Source organism: Tyto alba, unplaced genomic scaffold (assembly GCF_018691265.1).
Source record: "Tyto alba isolate M040663 unplaced genomic scaffold, T.alba_DEE_v4.0 Super-Scaffold_38, whole genome shotgun sequence".
Lineage (NCBI taxonomy): Eukaryota > Metazoa > Chordata > Aves > Strigiformes > Tytonidae > Tyto > Tyto alba.
In genome coordinates this window covers 4,625,910-4,647,758 of record NW_024881313.1, presented here as the reverse complement: position 1 = coordinate 4,647,758, position 21,849 = coordinate 4,625,910, and the positions used below count along the sequence as shown (strand labels likewise).

At 37.6% G+C, this 21,849-nt stretch overlaps 1 protein-coding gene across 1 annotated transcript in view; it reads right to left on the bottom strand.

Moving 5' to 3' along the window:
- Positions 1–441: 441 nt before the first annotated feature.
- HIBADH (3-hydroxyisobutyrate dehydrogenase) overlaps positions 442–21,849 on the bottom strand; it is an 86,601-nt gene continuing 65,193 nt past the window's right edge. Inside the window, exons 5-8 of the mRNA XM_042802190.1 lie at positions 14,357–14,490; positions 13,710–13,786; positions 6,717–6,873; positions 442–1,428 (exon numbers count right to left, since the gene is read on the bottom strand). Of these exons, the coding sequence (XP_042658124.1) occupies positions 1,270–1,428; positions 6,717–6,873; positions 13,710–13,786; positions 14,357–14,490 (527 nt within the window). The 3' untranslated portion in view covers positions 442–1,269. The remainder of the gene's footprint in view (positions 1,429–6,716; positions 6,874–13,709; positions 13,787–14,356; positions 14,491–21,849) is intronic.

Sequence of the window (21,849 nt, the reverse complement as noted above, 5' to 3'; positions counted from 1 at the left end):
TCCAGGTTCTCAGAAGATTAGTCACAGACTTGAGCTAATTCAAGCACACAGTTTTGTTATCCAAAATGTGCCTATATAAAAGGATCCATCACATAACCAAAATAGGAATGTAAATGCATAATTGACCATTAAGCCCAGAGCTTGCAAGTTAAGTCTGAATGTGAGTAGTTCTAGCAAAATCAACATAAGCATTCATATTCATAAAGCCAAGTGTGTACCTGTACCTTTGCAAGACCAAGGAGATGGTGAATGGTTAAGGTAATACATATGCAAATACATTACCATCTGCATTCATAACAAGTGCTTGAAAAGCTTGGTTTTGCAAGATAATCTGAAGAAAACCATACAACTTAAAAAATAAGACCACTTAGTACAAGTTTTTGGTTAACTGTGTGTGTGCAAGAGTGCACATAACAAAAAGCAAATAATCATACAGCAAGTATTTATCAGTATAGATTTTTATTTCTTTTCAAAATAACGGGGTTTGTTTAGATTTAAAATACTTCAGTAATTACCTAAAACAAATGTACACTTTGTTAGAACTGGTAAGTGCTGTTCTTGACTTCTGAAAATGCATGACAGAATACAAGAAAATATAAAATTGGGTTAGCAAAATACAATAACGCAGCTTTACAAGAGGGACACACATTCTATGTTATTTTAACTAAGTCTATCAGGTAAACATGCTGTAACAGCTCTCCACTTAGAAATGTGTGCCTATAAACTTAATCTGCAACCTGAATCCCAGGAAAAATTCACTACTGATCATCTCAAGGCTAGTAGGTCCAAGGAAAAAAAAAAAAACATCTCAAGCTGTGTTTCCTCCTTGAATGAATCTTCCCTTTTTCCATAAAGTATTAGTTTTTATTTTTAATAGATCACTACATATCATAAAATCACTATATAACATTTTCTTACTATTCAAGATTCACCTAAGTTTGTAACCATAATGTAAGATATTTTATATGCAAACAGTTAAATGTTTCATAAAAAAAATATTTTTTTTATTGCATCTAGTGAAAAAAAACTTGATGGTTCTTAAAAAAAAATAAATCACTGTCTGGCTAATTGCCAAACAATCTCTTCCTCTGGCTTGATTTTTCAAGACTTATGAAAAACACTGGAGTTTGTTGTGATGTAGACAACCAAAGACGATTAGTCTGTATGGGATCAGGATGCACAGTATTTGATTAAACTCACATACTTCTCAAATGAGCTATAAGGATAAAAAAATGTGGTTTGTTACTGTGTCCATTTCCAAAGGACAGCTCACAAAGTTTCCTCCTCACGTAAAAACTGGAACACAGCTGAGAAGTCTTTCAGGGCATAGCCTTTTGCACACATCATCCTGTAGATCTGATGTGCCTGGGATCCCAAGGGAACTGGTGTCTTTGTGTTGGTGGCAGAAATCTGGGCCAAGCCAAGATCCTGTGGGGTGGGAGAAGAGAGAGAAAGAGAGCAGAGAGGAAGAACAGAAAGAAAGAGAAAAAGTCAGGGGAGAAACAACGAGGATATAAATAGCCATGTACATACTATAGGTTATTCGGATTCCATTGTGAAGAGAACTCTACCACCAACAAATACAATACTTCAGTCTTAAAAGTTCAGTCCTGGAAGAAGGGAGTCTTGGTTAGTTTTTAATTTTTAAACAATAACTCAATGTTATTCAACAGAAAACCCCCCACACTTTGCAAGGCGGGCAACCTCCTTCAGGACAGGAAGAATTTTAAGATTCTATATCACTATACAATCTGGTAGCAAGACTCAGACTCTTAGTCCCCACTTTGCTAGGTCATCTCCACAAAATAAGATTTCCCCGGCTATTAAGCATTTCACATAGGTTTTATTGGCATCATTTGCTTGTTTGGACAAGAGGACATCTTTCTTTCTAAAAATAGGTTAAAAATCAAGCAGGAGAGCTTTGAATAATAACAGAATTGAAGCCACTTAGTGTGCATACATTTACTGTAATGTGATCAGTTAATAGCAAAATTAGAGACATAGGCCACTTTGTGAATATGAAAGGTTTGCAGCCTAACTGGAAGGACGTATTCAAGAATTCTTTAGGTGGCTGTCCTGGGTCTGCTACAACTCAAAGTTTTCTTTAATGACTGAAGATAAAGTGATACTGCATTTTAAACACTACATTTTGGGATAAAAAAAGGAGGGGAGGTTGCAAAGAGGATGAATTTGAAACCTGTCCTCCAAGAGTCCTTGGTCAACTACAGCTATAATCTGAAATAAATAGGACAGAATTCAAAGGCAAGTACCAGGTACTATTGACTAACCATAGTTAGCTAGAAATAGTCAGCTGCATCATGCTGGACAGAAATGACAAGCTAGGCTGGAGGATGTCTTGAATTCTAAGTCGAATCAGGCATGAAACCAACCAAAGAAGGAAAAGCTAACAAGGGCCTGGATATATAAACAGATGTCTTGTCTAAGTATGAAAATAATGCCTTCACTCAAGGTTGCCTTTATAAGGTCTTGCTAAAGCAATCAATTTTGCAGTCCACATTTCAAGAAAGTTGAAAAAGAACCTCTCAAGTGTTACTAGGAAATGCCTGGATTTTCTGTCCATCCAGGACTACGGTGGTTGATAGAATTTGCTGTGTTCTCATTTTTTTTTAAAAATAACAAATCTTTGATATAGAAGAACTGAGAGACTGTAGTACTGCTGAGAGCACCTTTGGCTTCTAAGGGATGACTTACAAGACAGGTCTTTACTTTCTGTGTGTCTGGATTTGAATTAGCACAAGAAAATTCAAGATCTTACTCTACTCTCTAAATGTCACTTCGATCTGTAAATCCGCTCTATAAAGGTCATTCTGATACAAATCAGAATTATAGTTACTCTTCCTATTACCCTAGAATGACTTCAAGATCTAGGAAAATGGGAAAAACATACATATCAGATGTCATAGAATCCAAAATATTCTTCATCTGCATTAGGGCAGATCATTCCTTCTTTTCTAGCAACTCTGTTGAAAGACTTATGACCTGACAAGTCTAGGAACGCTTACTTTAACCTCAGTTACAATAAGATATTCCATGACATATTCCTAGCCTCTTCTAAACCCTCTCAGTGAAACCTGTTGCCATATTATCCATTTTATTCAACAAAGCTTAAATCATGTAATGGAATAGTAGAATGGCAAAATCATCTAACTCCAAACTAGTGAAGGCGCTCGATTTTGGTAGTGGTGATCGTGATCTATTTCTCGCTGACAGGGCATTCACAGAAGCAATCCCTGAAAATTCTGAATAGACTGCTAGCATAAACACAATTTCATAAAGCAGGTCTGTTCATTTTAATAATGAAACTCCGGCTCCAAGATGGCTGAAACATCAGACAACATCTCAGTAATTAAATGGACAAGGACGCCTGACTCCAAGGTGCAGGAAGGTTGTTTTGGCTTTTAAAATTTCATTCTATAAATTAGAGCTTTGAAGGAAAAAAAGATACAAAATGTAAGTAAAGCTTATCTTTAGTTTCAGGTTGTGAATTGTTTTGCACCTTTTCTCTTGAGGTTGGAGATTCCTTGAGTGAAATAGTACAGAACAGCTCTGAAATAAATTTGTCCTTTGATGACCTCTTTGGAAAAGTAAAAATCAGAGCACAGTTTATGGCACCTCTCATACTCTTGGGAACTAACAACATCTTCCAGATGTCTCACTGTACTGACTATTCCAACCACTTTTTCTCAGCTTGGAACAGCGAAACATTCTCTTTCAGAATCTGTTTCCAGTGCTCACTGTGGAAACACCTGTTTCTTTACATTTATTTTGCAGTCGACATAAATGAAACTGCCATTTGGAATAAAGCTCAGAGGCTGTCTTGACATGAGTCAAGAATAATATGATATAAAGCTAGCTCTTCTCAGGATTCAAAGAAGACATTTAATTAGCAACTTGCTGTGAATGAAAGACAGAACTTCTGACCTGCGATGCCTCGGACACAAAGATGGCAAGGGGAAGTAAATTAGATTTTTTAAATGCAAAATCTTTCGAGCAGGTTTCACATTAAATTGACTAAAATCTATGTGTCGATATCAAGATTTCAAGACTGAAGAGCTTTTCAGAGGTGTCTGACAAACTTCTCTGTTCCAAACACTTAAAATAAGGATCCTCTGGCTTTGAGAGATCTATTGCTGACAAAATATTTTTAAGAAAGCCTTTGACTTCTACCATATCTGATATGTGAGCAGTAACTCGAAGTTTAGTAACTGTGTTTAGTGACTGCGCTACTGTGTCACTCTTACGATATTTCCATTGTGCAGTATATTCTTCTCAACCTCATGGTTGTACCTACCTCTTTCTTCTTTGAATATAGTTTTTGTTTTTTCTTAAGTGGCAAAAGCATGCTCTGTATTTCCCAGAAAAAAAGTCCTCGACTCAAACAATTCACAAACTGCATGATATGTCACATACCAGGATGAAATGGATAGTAGCAAAAGTCTTTCCACAAACTAAGGAGCAGTGTCTTAAAAGAGGTCACCACTGCACCACATAATATCCTGAACATGATCATCTGTTTTGGCTTATTACTCATTCAGGTAATCTTCTATCTATATAGAATAACAATAGCATTTTTCAGAGACAAGGGAGGAGTTTAGTGTCTTCCCTTCTTATTGAGGATTCCAGCCTAAAGAAGGCATTCTTCAGGACTGGGGGGAGAGGCATAGTCAGAAGAGGTGAACAGCAATGACAAACCTCTCTGAGGAACATTTCTATTAGTTATCACCGATGCTTTATAACTGAAAGCTGGCAGTTTCAACAGGCACAAGCCAGGCTGCTATTCCTCCAATGAAAGGATGATCTTTCAAGGCAGCTTACAGAGGAGATGAAGGTCTCTCTTAGAAGCAGACCAAAAGTAAAAAAATCCTTAAAGAAATCTAAAAGGGAGTGAAGGAAATATGTGTCCCCCATCCCATTTATACTATGAGCTTATTCTGGACAAGACTAAGAATTACGACTCATGAGAAGAGAGACTGCAGTGTGAAACAGGGCACAACAGGCAGAACAGATTCTGAAAACAGCACACAAGATGGAAATGAGTTTTGAGGCAGGGCCAAGATCAGGTTGCTTATCTCTAATCGATAGCCCTGGCAAACTCCAAACAATAACCTAACACATTTCACAAATCAATAATTTAAATAACACTTTATTGTCCCCTATGTTCAATGACGTGAACATGACGTAAAAACTGTTGTTTTCCAATATTTTAGCACATCCCTCAAAGAAATGAAAGCTCCTGGTTGTTGATCCATAAACATAAAATGTTGCAGGCCAAGCAGCACTAGCAAAATTTTTTGGTGCTACCACATGCAAAACACTCTTGGACCCACACTGGACAGAATTTGGCTAATTCCACTGAACGTGCAAACATACCAATTGACATGAATCAACTGCAAAACAACAGAAACAGTATCAGTAAGCACGTATTACATACAGGAACTCCAGCACTGTGGAGATTTGCATGGCAGTATCTGAGTTTGATCACTGGCTCTCAGAATGTTGTTTTAGTTTTAAGTGCTTAATTTCAACTGTACGTGGAAAAGTTGAAAATGCCCAGAATGCCTAACCAGTTGGGAGCACTCATAAATTGGTATGCCTAAAACCTGTCCTGTATGAACTCAAATGCTTCCCTCAGGACAGTATCCCCACTGAATTCAGTGTGAAAATATTTCCTGCACTTACATATTTAGATGAGAGATCTCTTCCAGGGCTGGTTTTATAATTTACCTTAGGCAATTGTTGTGCTAAATGCAGAAGTAGTTCAAGAGTCAGAGTTCTACGGCTCCTTCCTCCAACTGTGTGTCCTCATCAGTGGGATGCTGAGCCAGCCCTGACCTCCTTGCCTACTTTCCTCTGGCCTTTGCTTTCCTGACCACAGAGTGACTCAGAACAGTGCTTTTCCTAGAACAGCCAAGAGCATGGCAGTAAGTGCCCTCTCCTGGGATGGGATAACTGTAGGTTACAACTTCCTCGTGCTGAGAGGGACCTAAACCCCAGATCTCCTACTTTGTGGACAAGTAATTTAGATTACTAGGTTATTACTCACAAGAAACACTAGTTCTGCCACCAGCAATGACAGTTCAGGACAGCTCACAGCATGGTGCAGATACCTGCAGAAAATCAGTCTGCGGGGGTGTGGGTTTAAACTTGTCTGCTTTCTGCATTCCAAATGGCCTTAGGCAGAAAGACAAGCACATTTGCAGTTGGCTTAGCAAGGAAGGGCATGCTAGAGAGCACATCCAGTAGCACAGTTTAAGGTATCTGGAAGAGATTGGGCCCAAAATCCTAGATGCTTATGCCACTACCTGCATCTAATTAGGTCACCTGAATTTCCCAAAATTGCTCTCTTGAGCTTAGGCACCTAAATTTTAGAGCAGTCATGAAAGAGGCACCTAAATGGCTTGCTGAATGCTTGCTGTACATACAAGTCCATCAGGACTCCTGGATTAAGGCAGAACTCAAAAAGACAGTGCATATAATCTCACTGAGTGGCTCAGCAGTAATAGTAGCTAGAAAGAGGCTGGGGACTAAGGAAAGCCCCCCTACACAACTCATTAATTCAGAGCTACAGTAAAAGGTTGGGTTCCCCTCTGTTCATGCACACATATTTCCCTTTAATCATAAATTTTCACTAAGAATATTTGCTAGAAGCCAAGAGAGAAGCAACTGTATGTACTTTACATGCCAGCGTTGTGTACCTTAGCCATGAGTGTTGTTCCAAAGCCACCTTGATAATTATTAGCAGATGGTACTCCTTCCATCACTCCAGGAACAGGGTTGTACGTGTCGCTTGACCAACAGCGACCTGAGCTCATATTTAGGATTTTGGCCAGCAGTTTTGGGTCAAGGCCTAATCTGTCAAAGGTCAAGGAAGAGAAGTGTTAATGTCAACATGCACAAGACATGGGTGACTTGTTTTACATCTTAGGACTCTAACATCATTTCTCTCCCTTTATTGTAAGTCATGAAAAATGACAGAGTATTGATATTGGGGGTAGAGATGCTGTATCCTAAATTAAAGAGCATCAATACACCATTTAAGGAGTAGGTTTTCAGAGCTTTTTTCCTTTTGCACTAAGCAAATCCCCTTCACCTAGCAATTTTGGAAGTGCAAGCAAAATAAAGATCCTCTGAGAACAGTAGTTCCCTTGTATTTCAATTACTGAAAGGCATTCTGTGTTCTGCTACCTACTAGGTCACATACTGGTTCTTCATATCAAAACTATATTCTCTAAAATGGAACAAAGCAAAAAATTCACAAGCAACTGTGGCAGCGTGAAAGTACCTGTGCAATGTGTTTATACATGAACGCTAGTGCATTTTCGATGTAAGCAGGGTAATACAAATAATCCTGCTCTAATAATGTGAATAAAACCGCTATACTTCTCAAAAAGTATTACTATTGTATACATCTGTATATTCTTTGTTTTGCTATTATAAAATCTTCACTATATACTCCTGCTTATGAGGCAAGTGTGCCTCTCACTGTGACATATGTTATCTACTCACAAACATGTATTATAGTTCTGGGTCAACTGTTGATAAGGTTACTGATCGTGATAAAACAAAGCTTGTCCAAGGAGAAATGTAATTTGTTCTATCACGGAGCTGATGGCATACACTGCTGCTCAGTGTAGACCCTGAAAGTTCTTAAATATTATAGGAAATATACCCTCTTATTAATTAACATTTATGCTGATATTAAGTTGCAAGTGTAATTTTACACCAACTGCATTTATACCAATGACAAGCAGCAGCAGCTTATCTGGCTCTGTACAAAAGTTCAGTTATGACAAAAGAAAGCAAGGGAATTATCTCCAGTAACAATCCAAGATGAGACAAGGAGATTTTTAAAGGGATATATCACAGCCTTCTATAAAGGCTTTTTACAGAAGTCAACACTCTACAATAGCTCTCATACCTCAGACTTTCTGCAGATCTGCATAGCCATGGCGATCCTAACACTGCTTCCAAGTGCTGTAGCACTCAGGGCTTTAATTCGTAGATAGGAAAAGCTCATTACCAGTGCAATAGATGCTAAAATTTATGTCTATTTATTCCAGCAGGCATTTAGGATTTGAAAAACTATGTTTAAGAGAGTGGGCCCTGCAGCATGGTTCCTGTTCCCATAATAGCACACGTGTCCTGCAATTCTGCCCTCCTAATGCAAAACAAGATCACTTTCTATACCACAAAGGTAGCTTTTTAGCACTACTCCTGTACACTCTTATTTATGAATTGCTGCAGCTGCCGCTGGAATTCAATAGCAAGTCCCCTGCTGGCCTAAATGGGATCAAGCTTTACTCTCCTTCCCATTTTTTTCCAACCCTCTGACTTAACTGAATGCTTTTAATGGCATTTACTAAAAACAAAACAAAAGTGTTTACCAGCACCAATATGTTTTCACAGTATTCAAATTGTACTTTTATCCTGCATAGTGCATCAAAGTCTTCATCAAGAGCCACTCTGAATAACAGCTTTAATAGTTGTCATTCAAAAAACTTGCATTGGGAGCAGACAAAGCCTGAGCTTTCAAATACAGAGGTTGCTTTTTTGGTTAAAACAAACCTCCTGGCTTGTTTGTTTCCTTGTCACTGTTACATCCAGATCAGTATCGTAGTGCCGGCTTGTGCCATACCCAGCTGCATGCAGAGGCCCATAATTACAGCTGTGAGTATACCGCAAAATGCGTATAACCCTCCCAAAGAATGCTCTTCTCATAGTGTTCCAACTAGCTCTCTGTTTAAGTACACTTTAAGAGATATGTGCATATTATACAGATATGTAAAATACTGTCTGTGCTAGATCTGCCATACTTTTGCTCTAGGAAAAGAAGAGGAAGATAGTGTCAGTTTAAATCCTTCAGAATTCATTGCTCTTAAACACCATGCAGATTCTCTTCAGGAGACCTGAACCTATTTTTTTTTCTCCTTTGCAGCAAGTGTATCATTAATAAGAGCAAGTTAGAAGTGCTTTGCATTTCATCTTTCTGAGGATTCATCCACTGGTGCATATATAACTGACAGCTAAAATTAGACATATATTAAAATCAGTTACTGAAGAAGTCCTCTGTCTTCCACAGTGCCCAAAGCTTGTAATGGTCTGAAACCAGCTAGAATATACAGTAATTGTCATTCAGTGAGAGTCTATCCTAGAAAGTCATGCTTCAGTGGAGAAGACTGAGTTTCCATTTGAAATCAACAAATTAATCCAAGACAGGTATCTGAAAGGGCAAGTTTAATAGGAAGCAGCTACTGGGCTCTCAACCATGATAAAATGTTATTGCTGTTTCCCTGTAAATTGGCTGGGAACATATGATACTCTCTGCATAAGAGCTCCATCGCTGTTCAAGAGATATACGGCTCAAGCTATCAAAATGATGACAGTCTGCCAGTCCCCGTAACAACTTGCCATTGGATGTGGCAAGAGCTTGTGCATGCGCGTGTGAATTTACAATTACCAAAATGTTCTTCTCCCTTATAAGCAGAAAAGAAGCCTGTGTATTAACTGTACTTATAATAAAGCAAAAACAATCGCTTCCCTCAAATCAATGCTTTTTCAGTAACATTCCTAATCAACTGAACAGCAGAAACTCTGCAACGGACACACGTACCAAAACAAATGGTTAAAATAGGATCCCTTTGAGCCACTGTTCAAAACTCAAGTTTCGCTGAGCTTTGATAAAACCACATACTGAAATTTTCATACACTCCTCCAAGAGTTCAGTCTGGAACAGATAGAAAAATTGAAATGGCATCTCACAAAAAAGGTATGTCCTGATTTCATTTTAAGGTGTAACAACTGAAGTAGCTGAAATGTTGAGAGTTTCCCATCTCCAGGTGCTTCAGATAAATACCGTATGAAATAGAAAATATTCAAGCAGGACCTTAGGACCCTTCTATCACAGCTAAAAATGACTTTGCCATTGGCGTTTTAAACAAGGTAAGTGCTTTCAAGTGTCATTACTAACCTTCAAAAGACTTAGCTACAGCTCCATGCCGAAGACAGCAGAGCCACAGTGCTCTTGGAGTAATTATTTTTCAAGGCACTTCTTCTAAAATTTGCAGTGGGGATGTGCCCAGGACAAACCATCCCTCAGCCTGCAGCATACGCTCCTCTCTAAGCTGTTGACTCCCATTTCTGCTCATACCTTCCATATACAGCCCAGGGGCGCCCACAGAAATCAGATGTAGAGACTGAAACTGTGTTTGGACTCAGCATCAGTGGGCAAAGTTCTTTTACCATCTTTTCACTTCATGTATCTAAAAAATCAGGCACAAATCCATATACAGCAAAATTGCTTAGGGAAGAGCTGTATATGCAGCTTTTGGCATAAATCTGGGTGCCACTGCAGTCCCTCCTCATAGAGATGACTTTTTCTGCTGTTGGAAGTACGAAAGTGATTTTGCAGTGAGGTTATTGCCATAGAGCCCTTACTGCTCTCCTGGATCCTTATATCCCAAATATATTAAGGGATATTGCCCTGTCTTGTGTCACCACATAAGCCTTTCCCCAAGGCTGTGCAGGCAGCTTCTGAAGAGACTGCAAACTTCACAGGCAGCAACTTCCATCTGACCTAAACACAAACCAGGTATCAGCAATATTTAATTTCTGAGCTTTATTTTGCTAGTGTTAGACACTGTTTCACTGGAACTGAGGGCTCAGTAAAAGAAAGTTACTGACACCGAGATGATCAGCAAAAAGAAAAATAGTCTCTGGCTAGATCACTTAATGTTTTTATTTCTCATTTGTGAAGTTTACATTGACATTACACATTTTGTGTGTTGGTTTGACACAGTAAGTCACTACAGTGTTTTGCAACATGCACATTATCCATAAAACCGTATAGCAAAATCTACTCAAGATTTTTCTACTGACAAGTTGCACTATCGTGCTGGAAAAAAAAAAACAACAATATAAATGGCAATATGAATTCATTTCCAGAATGTCTGCCACACTTTCTTTTAGTAGCAACATTCATAAAGCATCAGGAAATTAATGGAAAAAAAACAAAGCATAACAAAACAAACATTTCAGTGGTCACAACTCAGAATGTTTTTTTTTAAATTAGTTACAAATCTAAACCAAGTCACTTCCAGTGAGAATGGACTAGTAAACAAAGGTGATGTTAAAGCAGAAATTACATAGCAATATTGACTATTTTTCTGAGAGTTTATTGTGGAATTTTTGCTCATTATTGTCAGTTTCCTTCTCACCACATTCTATTTGCTACTTATGTTGAAGTTTGGAAAATTTCTATAATTTCAAATATAAAATAAATAAAACAATAGCAGATGTAATTTAAAAATCTGAAATGAATAAAAGAGCAATTCTTTGCTTCAGAAAATGAAAATCTAGGCTGCATGTTTTATTAAAAACATCAGAGAAGAAGTGGTTTATTAATAGAATTAATATCACCCTGTTTTGAAGACATAAGCTCAGAGTATATATTGGTTTCTGGAAGGTGCTGTAATATGACTTTTCAGTTACATCTAGTTCAGTCAGCAATATTTTGAATCATTAATTATCCAAAGTCCATAAAACTCAATTAAATGATGTAGCAGATATACACAATGATATTTTATATTCTATCTAAAAGTTAAGAATGCGCCTAAGCTCCACAATTCCTATTATGAATTTTTTAGATTTCCAGTGTCCTTTACCATTATTAGGTCAGAGTCAGACTTTCTTCACCAGATACGCATCATTCTACTCTCTCCAGACTAGGCAGCCAGAATATCCTGTGAATTTTAGACTTGATAAAAAGAAATTTGTACACACCAAAAGTGGAAAGCTCTTATTCTAGTTATAAGCAGAAGTCATCTCCTCCAGAATTTAAACTACAGCACATTAGAATCAATGCAAGGGTTCTAAATTACTTCATAAGGCTTTAAATTACTGCCCCTGTTTTAAACCTCATGCAGTTTCAGACTAAATGAGATTCTGCTATTTGTATAATTCAGCTTACAATCAGCAGGTTACTTCTACAATAAGTACGGTTCCCTCTTGATTATCATGATTGTAGGGTACGAAGTTTTGCATATTGTCACCTTCACACTGGATTTTTGCTTACAAATGGTGTATACAAATTCAGCCAAAACTTAAACTGGAAAAGGACGAAATGAAAAACGAAAATTCTAAACACCTTCAAGCTACAGTTACTGCAGACATCAACTCATTCTGCACAGGGCTTACATGCCCAGAATATCTGCCTTCCAAACGTCTTGATTTTATTTTATCTTCAATTTTAACTCTAATCATTCCTACAAATGTAGATAAAAACATAATGAAAAATCAGTTGCATATGCTTTATTAAGTGAACCATGACTTAAAACAGAACCTGATGAAAGCTTTACACTACACTGGATTACAATAGTTGTAAACAATGCTACTGTTTTTATTATGGCTTGATGCAGACATGCTTCAGTATCTTACAGACTCTCAATTTTAAAATGTAAATGGTACGGGATATTGATAAACCAATTAGCACTGATGCAAAGCAAATTCCTCTTTTATCTCAATTACAACATGACAACTTAATAGGTCAAGATAGTCTAACATCTGAGACAAGGGCAATTCAATAAAACAACTGCATCTTGATATGGTAATTAAGAGGAAATGTGAATCCATTACATTGCCTCGTGAACGTGTGCATATGTAGGTGTTCTTTTTTATTTATTTAAGCATTTGATGCCCTCTTGCTGTTTTTATAGTGTATCAAATCCACATGAACACACAGTCTAAAGCCCACTTGATAAGCATCTACAGTATCTGTAGTTTTAGCAGGCCAATTTTAAGGATGCTACTGTGCGGATAAATAATTCATGAGGAGCCCTTAAAAGATACACGATTGCAAGATAATCTCTTCAAACATAGACTTCTCTATCTATAAATTTACAAATGGTTTAGATTTGGCTAGAAGAATTTATGAAAGGTTCAAATACTATGATACTGAACTGGTACTTGCACATACCCTATTGGAAAACAAAACAAAATCTCAAAGACCGCAGCAAAATAAATAGGTTACGATTGGAAAGGGAAAATAATTTTGTTTGAATATGCTGCCACTTACAAGTCAAACATACCACCTCCTAGAATAGAAATGGTACTCTTAGCATTGACAAGAGTGTTGTGGAGCATACTCCAGCTTTTTGACAAAGTAGTTCTGACAATTAGGACAAACTACAGTGGTAAAGTCAAACAGAAAGGTAGGTTGGTTTTTTTTTTTTTTTTTTATGCTTTGATCATAATTTGATATACACACTGATATTTTGGAACAATTTAACAAAGTAAATAAAGACAACAAGAGCTATATGGGAGTATAATACTCTGAACACACTGTACATTAGCTTAGAGTACAAACAAAAAAGTTACCTCTATACTACCTCTGCATGTTTATAATACATGACAAACATTATTGTACATCGCACGACAGCAGAACAAATAAAATCTTAACTTCAGATGCCAAATGCAACAACCTATACAGCAAATACAAGCGAATATTTCTGTTCTGAAGAGCCCTACTTTAGTTAAATAATCCCTTAAGCATGTTAATGGCTTTATAAGAGAACTTCTGGCTAAAGTTTATCTATGCCATCTAATCATCATTGTCTTAGCGAAAGTTAACCATAAAGCACAAAAACTGTTAACACAGAATAAATGCTTCAATCTAATACAAAAATCAAACAAACCTGATTCCAAGATTCATAGCCTCAGCAGTTCCAATCATACTGATGGCCAAGAGCATGTTGTTGCAGATCTTTGCAGCCTGAAAATAAGTTAAACCGTCAATTAGTTTTTGCATTTTCATAGACATGACATGTAGGAATCTTCTTTAACTAGGTCTGGGACAGCATGATCAAGTATGTTCTGACAGCTCTCTTCTAAAGGTAGCACCAGGAAGCACAGACCTATAATAGTACAAAGTCAAAGAAAGCTGCCCTATGGTTCCTTCAGAGACTAGGAAATACTTTTTTTTCCTTAGTACAGTACCTCAGTTAGTATATATGGCATGTAGGGGGCTCTTTGTCCTTCAGGATATTCAGTAAGTGTAAATTTAGAGGAATCAAAATCTGTGTCCTCTAAGAAATGTCATCTCAACAATCCAATGTGAAGAAGCACCAAGTCAGATGTTTTGGTGCTAAGCTATACAACATGCTAGAGAAGAATGCCATGAGGTTATTTTATAAACACATGCTTGAAGACAAGTACACAAGCAAACAAGTACAAAGATATTATCATGCATTTATTTCTGGAATAACAGAGTAGGCATCATTAAAGAAATACAAAGCAACAAAAATATGACTGAGATAACTAGTAACCCCTCAGGAAGCACTACCTGTCCGGTTCCGACCTCTCCGCAGTAGACCACATTAGAACCCATGCATGTCAGCAACTCTTTGGCAGCATCAAATTCTTGTTCCACTCCACCAACCATGAAAGTAAGGTTTCCAGCTCGAGCAGCTCCAACACCTGAATCAAGACAACATTGGATTTAATATCACTATTAAAAAAAAAAAAATCCTTAAGTAGTTTATCTTACCAGTATGGGTCTGATGATGTAAATTTATGTGCTTAATACTTCAGTTACGATGAACCTCTCAAAGTCTATGCAAAAGTGAGCCTATAGTCCCAGTAATTACAGGATCAGACATCTTAATTCCCAAACATCTGATGAAGATAAAGCCATGTTATCTTTCAGGCACACTAGTGGATAAATAATTCACAAGACTTACAGAAAAATGACAAATGTCATTCTTTATAGTTTCATATGAAGAAACAATCAACTCCTCCTGCAATTTTGCACCCCACAAAATTCACTGAATCTGAATTACTAAATAAAATTCCTGTTTTGTCAAACTACTCTTTGCATACAACTATTGACAAACTATTGCTTAAAGTTAACTCTGCTTTTATCAGCTTTTCCAAACTTAAGCTAATTTTTATCAGTGCTTCCTGATTTTCATGTAATTGAATATCTAAAAGACATAGGCATATAAAATCAAGCCTTCTGAATCTCTGAACTTTATTACGTTTCTATTCTGAAGCAAAATTCTACTTAATTTGAGAAACTCTGAGTTAGTTTCCTACATAAAACTTTACATATATACAATGATGTCAAGAACCATGTAAAAAACAATGTGAAAATGATTCACACACACAAACACACTATTCCCAGTTTTATTCCTATTAACTGTCTTGTCTTTACCACAGGTCAGTAAGCACACACCACAGTTCTTTCATTATACATTTCCTAAGCACAAAACCAGCAAATTTTTCATGTGTTATTTATTACCTCTGTGAAATATTCTATTCCTTAAAAGAAGCCTAATTCTAACATGAGTTACTCACGCACCCTTAATCTCCTCATCCCCAACATTTAATGGCCAGAACTGCTAAGAAAATTTGGCCCAAACTGATGAACACATCAGTTTCCTCACTATTTTTCATTTTATCAAGAAGCATAGCCCCTATAAATTTTCTGTGCTATGCATCAAACTTCGGCCTGTTAAAACATGCAGCTGCAGATAACAGCCTACTTTCAAATAAAATGTGCTAAACTAGGTACAGTGTTCTTACAAACAGCATGCCCAAGTGAAACAGCTTGTTCTTCCTCCATGTGGTGGACCATTTTGTTTCTGCAGTAAGTCAGGCTGCTCTCCAGCTACGATTCACTGTTCTTTGTCACCAACTAGCTACCATTATAAACATTTCTACTGAAATAGTTTCCAGAGTGTAACCGGAACTACCTTCACTGAGCTAGATGTTAAGCTCTTCAAGAGAACATTTTATCAGTTGAAGACAGGGCTTTTTAAAAAAGAAACAAACAAAAAATACAATCTGACCTCAAATAGCAAAAAAGTCATTCTGTTTAAAATACATCCCACTTAAACAGGACACTTCTGTTTTCATCGTTCCCCATTAATAAGTGAAATTATGCAGTAAAAAAACAACAGAAAAGCAAAAAAAAGGCCACAACTAAGGCACCATGGCAACCAAGTTTGTGCACACAATGTTCTGATAAAGTGGGCAACCACACTAGGATAATCAGAGCCCTAAACTCACGTAAGTGCTGTGCTGCAGGTAAAGAATGAAGTGGTCAGTATTGGACTTCCTTTCTGACATTAAGGACAGTTACACTGCAGCTCCTCACCCTGAAGAATTTGAAGAATATTTGTTTGCTTTCCCATAAAAATTTCAATTGATGCACTGTCTCTGTACAACTGCTCTGTGTGACTATGTCTACAAATGCCCCTTTCTGTATCTGTCAAGCATTTATTTCCCTCATCCTGCCTTCTAACATGCACCGTCTTTTGAAGCCACTGAATAATTTCTGACAGATTTGACAGATCAAGGTCTCAAAAATAGCAAATACCTATCATTTATGTGAAGATAGGCAACAGAGTAGAGGAAAGAGTCTCCCACTGATGAAGCAGCTGCTCGAGCTATATTACAATCTAGAATCACGGGATTTCTGGGGTTAGAAGGGACCTCTCAAGATCATGTAGTTCAATCCCCCTGCTCCAGCAGGGTCGGCTGGAGCAGGTTGTCCAGGACTGTGTCCAATCAGCTTTTGAACATCTTCAGAGATGTAGACTCCACAGCCTCTCTAGTCAACCTCTTCCAGTGTTTGACTACCTTCACATTAAAAACCGTTTCCTTACGTTTCAGGAGGAGTTTTGTGTGTTTTAATTTGTGCTCAGTGTCTCTTGTCCTGTCACTGGGCACTACTGAGAAGAGTCTAGGTCCCTTTTCTTCATTCTCTCCCATCGATTTTTACACACATTGATAAGATCCCACCCAAGCCTCCTCTTTCTGCTAGAGAGTCTCAGCTCTCTCAGTCTCTCCTCATATGAAAGATGCTCCAGTTCCTTCGTCATCTTCATGGCCCTTAGCTGGACTCACTCCAGTATATCTGTATCTTTCCTGTACTTGTGAGTCCAGAACTGGAGCATCCAGAAGAACTCAGTCAGACCTACAGTTCAAAAGAAACTTAGAAAAAAAAAAAATCAGACTGTATATACAACACTGTTGAGGTACTGAAATATCTACAGTGGTAAAGATCTTCCTGCTCAGGTTGCAAGACACCCTATTTGCAGCCAACCCTTAATCTCACTTGAACAACTCCTCCCTGGGCAGCTCCCAGGAACTGGGCTAAGAGCAAAGCCTAGATTTAGAGCTAACACAAACAGGTCATTGTCGTCTTGCTGGCTACCAGTTTACTATGTACATGACCGCAAAGATTGCTACATTAATAAACACAATGATTTTCATTCCATTCCCCTAGCTATTTTTATTCAAACCACATAATGGCCTTTACAGGTCTAATCCTGTGATCTGACCTGCAGCAAATTAAGTAGACAATTTAAGTCAAAGCTTACAAACAAAATCCAGTACTATCCATCACAGGTCAATAGCCTTGTATCTAGATTACAGACTGCTAAATAGCTTCAGAGAATCATTTATTAGAGCAAAATTAATGCTGACAATAGTTTTCAGCTGGTTAATCTTCTGACAGCTGCACTCTCTCACTTGTTCAAACACTTATATTTCAAGTAGAAAAAATAAATTAGTTAAGTAGAAAAAAAAAAGCAATTTGTTGTATAATGCAGAAGGCTTGGAAAATTATCTTTTTAAAAACAAAACCCAGTTTACTTCATGGTAAATTTTATCACCTAGGGTCCTTGCCAACTATCAGCTATTTTATCAGAATTAAACAAGCAACACAGAAAATCTGTAACCCTGTCAATTTAAAAAAAAATTTGGCAGGGAGTCTAGGAGTACAAGAACTGTAACTTCAGCCAAAAATAGAAATAAAAATTCATTAGATAAGAATGCAGAGCTTTATTTCACAATCACAGATTCCATACCAACAACACAAACCGGTAGAAGAGAGCAATGGAGAAAGCAGAGCAGCTAATGTAATTTTGAAAAGCTAATGATTATTTTTAATCTTTTGATTTTTTTAAAGATCTCTTACCACCTAAGATAGTGCTTTATGTACCACTGCTGATTAGGGTCAAAAGTCCTCCAGAATCTATTTGTTCTCTCTAAAATACAAAAAGCCTCTTCTCATCCTCAGGGAATGGTTTTCTGAGAAACTGTATTTGTGATTAGCACGTGTAAGATTTCCTCTGCTGCAAAGCAAGACTGCTGGAGTCCATAGCTGCAGTCCTACACTCAGCTTCTCTAGGATGATCCCCCCCCCACCCGTGTGCAGAATCCTTTAAAAGAAATCACACCAGCAGATCCCACAGATTAGCTCAACTCCAAGTCAGTAGGTCATAACACATCAGAGTTTTTCCCAGATGTAAACTGACAGGAACAGGTTTGCAGATAAGTACGGTAAGAGATCTAGCTAGTGGTGGGGCATGCAAAAAAATGAATCTGGGAAAAAGCACAGTGAGAAGTCACAGACTAGCACTGCAGTGTGGCATGCTCACTTGAGGATGGGTTTCCCACTTGGATACTAGAAGGTTTTGGACTAAGATCTGAAAAATTAACTTCTTTTATCAGAAGAGGTACATAAAGAACTGCTTTTCAAAGCATCCTGTCACATCTGGATGAGTTACTTGTGGGGCAAGGATTAGTTCAATCCATGTACTTATTGCTTTGATCGCCAATGGATTGCTCAGTGAACTTGATGCTGAGCAGTTCCTGAATTCAAAATTTTAGATTAAAAAGTTAACGGAGCCCTCATATGACAACAGCAACTGGTTGCAGCTATCCTGGGACAGTTTGGACATGAACTCAAGTTTTAGCCTCCAGGACAGGTAGCCTACTTCAGTAGCCACTCTGCCCTTCCACGTTCACTTTTTTGCTCTTATTACAGTGGTACTTAACATGTTGGAAGAAGTCTTGTAATTTGTCACTGATGTTTCCAGTTCCAAAAAAAAAAAAAAAAAAAAAAAAAAATTGAAAAAAAAATCTTACCTCTGTAGCTAGTTCATTAAAGCAGCTTGATTTCAATCACTTTGCTCAGTATTAAGAATACAATTTGCTAGAAAAAAGATGTTAATGTAAAGATGTTACATGAAAGTATCTGCTTTTGGTTTCAGTTTTATTACATTTCCGTAAGAAGAGCAGAGTGCAGATGAGTTAAAAAGAAGTGATATTATAAGGCTACACATTAAAGCACCATCACAGTGGTGATGCTGAAAACAGTTACACTGCTGAAAACACAGAGCACCCAAGCATATCCCTCTGCTAAATATTTAAACCACTGTTGCACTGCACCTGCAGATAAAAAAAATTGTTGCTGACAAAGTTGAGAAGAAAAACTGAAACAATGTGAATATAGCTGCTTCAGAGATTCCAAAGGACAAGCGGGAGATGATGGCTATAACATCAAGAAGCTTATGCAAAAACCAACCTATATCATAATTTTTCTATTCAACACGTAGTCTATCGAGCAATTTTAACAACTAATTTTGTGATCTAAACTGGATTAAAAAATAAAGAAGAAAAACAGTGGTAGAGTTTTCATCCTCTCTCCAATTTTACAATGTTGCACCCCCAAGCATAAGAGCAGAGGCTTTGCTTGTTGGGCTTTGGGAACTGCAAGGGAACACTGCTCCTTTATTCAGATATTTTTGCAAAAATGCAGCTTAAGTGACTGTAGTTGCCTCAGACAAGCAGTTTCTTGTCATGTTTGCTCTGTTTCAGATAGGTTGAACTTGAGAGCCTGCATCTGTGTATCTTGTGTGCCCGTGTGTTTTCAAGGACTAAGCAGTTCTTTTTAAGTACCTGCCAGCCCGCATGAAATACTTTGTCTTTTGCAACACACAAAAAGTTAAACCAAGATACACAAGGAAAGACTAACTGAAAAGGTTACTATTGTTTTGCTACATATATAAATCCCAAACCAATTAAAAGGCATGTATAGGCAAAATCAGCTACAAATCCCTACTGGAAATAAAACCAGAATATTTAAAATCATACTATAAATTTAAAATAAGCAGAAGGAGACTAGTTATTTTATAAAATATAAATAGGGTATCTTTTTTTTTTTTTTTTTTCTTTTTTCTATTTGCTCCATAGACAAAGTCTGCCATCCTCAATCTATTTCCAGGAAACAAGTAAACGGAACAGTCTCAGAACTCCCCTCCTCCCAACACATCAGCACTCAGAGGGCTTGTATTTCTCCCCGTTATAAAAATCAGCGTCAAAGCTAGACCTATGAAGCTATTCTGCTGCCCTATAACTAAAACATAGTAAATCACTTAATTTGCTCAAAAGAACTTAAATGTTTTAACCAGTCTGCCATCAGCAGAGATAAAGAAGAGGGCCGATGGGACCGGGCTGCAATGTGAGCCGTCTTTAAAATGCAATTGTTCTAATCATTTTCTACAGATGCAGCCTCACAAGGGGCTGCTGTCACAGGGACCATTTACGACTTGTTATGGTGTCTCTATTGTTTACCAGCCACATTCGCTAAAAAGGCGACAGCTGGGACAGAAAGCTGCTCCTCAACGAACAATATAATCCCGTGAAAGTAATCAACAAATTTAAGGGTGTTAATTAACTTTACACTTTATCATGTTCAATTAGTTGTCCTTTCTCGAAAAGATTGCCGTGCACAATCGGTTTAGAGCGTGCCATGTTTGATTTGTAAGTGATCACTGTTTCTGTTTCAAAGTCCATGTCAGATGTTCTCTTGGGTTTTGGTGACACAGATGAATGGCTCTGCACATGTTAGGGGGGTGATCTGGTTTAACATAAACCAGCATAACATAACCCCTTGTTAACGTATCACTGGCCTTTCCAGAGCAAGAACAGAAACGCCCGCGGATGCGGACGCACACATACATGCACAAAACCCCTGCAGCAGCACCACAGACAACGAGTCAAAGTTTCATTTTTGCTGAAACGCAAAGACACAAATAAACGGGCAATTTTTCATCATTATATCTCAAAGCAAGACTTGTCTTTTAGGGGCACGCTTGGGATCATTTCTTCCCAGCAAGATTCCTAGTTCTGCCATATTATACACTATGCACAAGCGCCTTCGTACATTTTACATAACACACGCTGCCTTTTCTAATGGCAGCTGAGCAAATGCTGGGTAGATGCACTAAGTTCTTACATATATCAAATTCTGTGGTGGCTTTTAAATGCCTGTACTGCATTTATAATGGCGGGGATTCTAGAAGAAAGTTGAATTAATCTATTATTCAAATTTGCCATTTTCCCTTTAACGCAACATTCCTGCCTGGTAATGGGACAAGGCAAAGCTCATGATGAAGCGACAATGTACTTGGAAGTACACCTTAATGAAAGTCGTTGCCGTTTCACTCTTCTGATAAATAGAGCTTTGAATCACCATACCTCATAAACTAGTGATGTTTGAACAAAAATGGAAACGGAGGTTCAGGTCAGTGCTTTGAAGATTTATACAGTGAGCACTCCGTATTGCTCTAGACAAAAGCACACTTAAGGAAGTAGAAGCATCTCTTTTACAGCATAATCCAATTATACAATTTGTTAGATTATGACTGTACAAAGAAAAAAGCCTAGTGGATTTTTATTCTGCAGCAACAGGCAAATTAAATACACATTATCATCATTATTTAAGCAGTTACATTGTACATAAAAACAAACTGCAAAAAACTCACCCACAAAACAAAATAAAATAAGAATGCAAAGAAAGCCCAACGGAAAAGTTGTTAACTCTGAAAGCTAATAATGGACTAGGTTAAATATTTAAGAGGAAATTATAGACTATATCAGATATAGCTGAAACCACAAAACAAAGCGGTAGAAAACATTAGTTTTCTGCTAGGAAGAAGATCTGCAGGGAGAAGGGAAGCGGTCGATAGATCCTTAAATTGG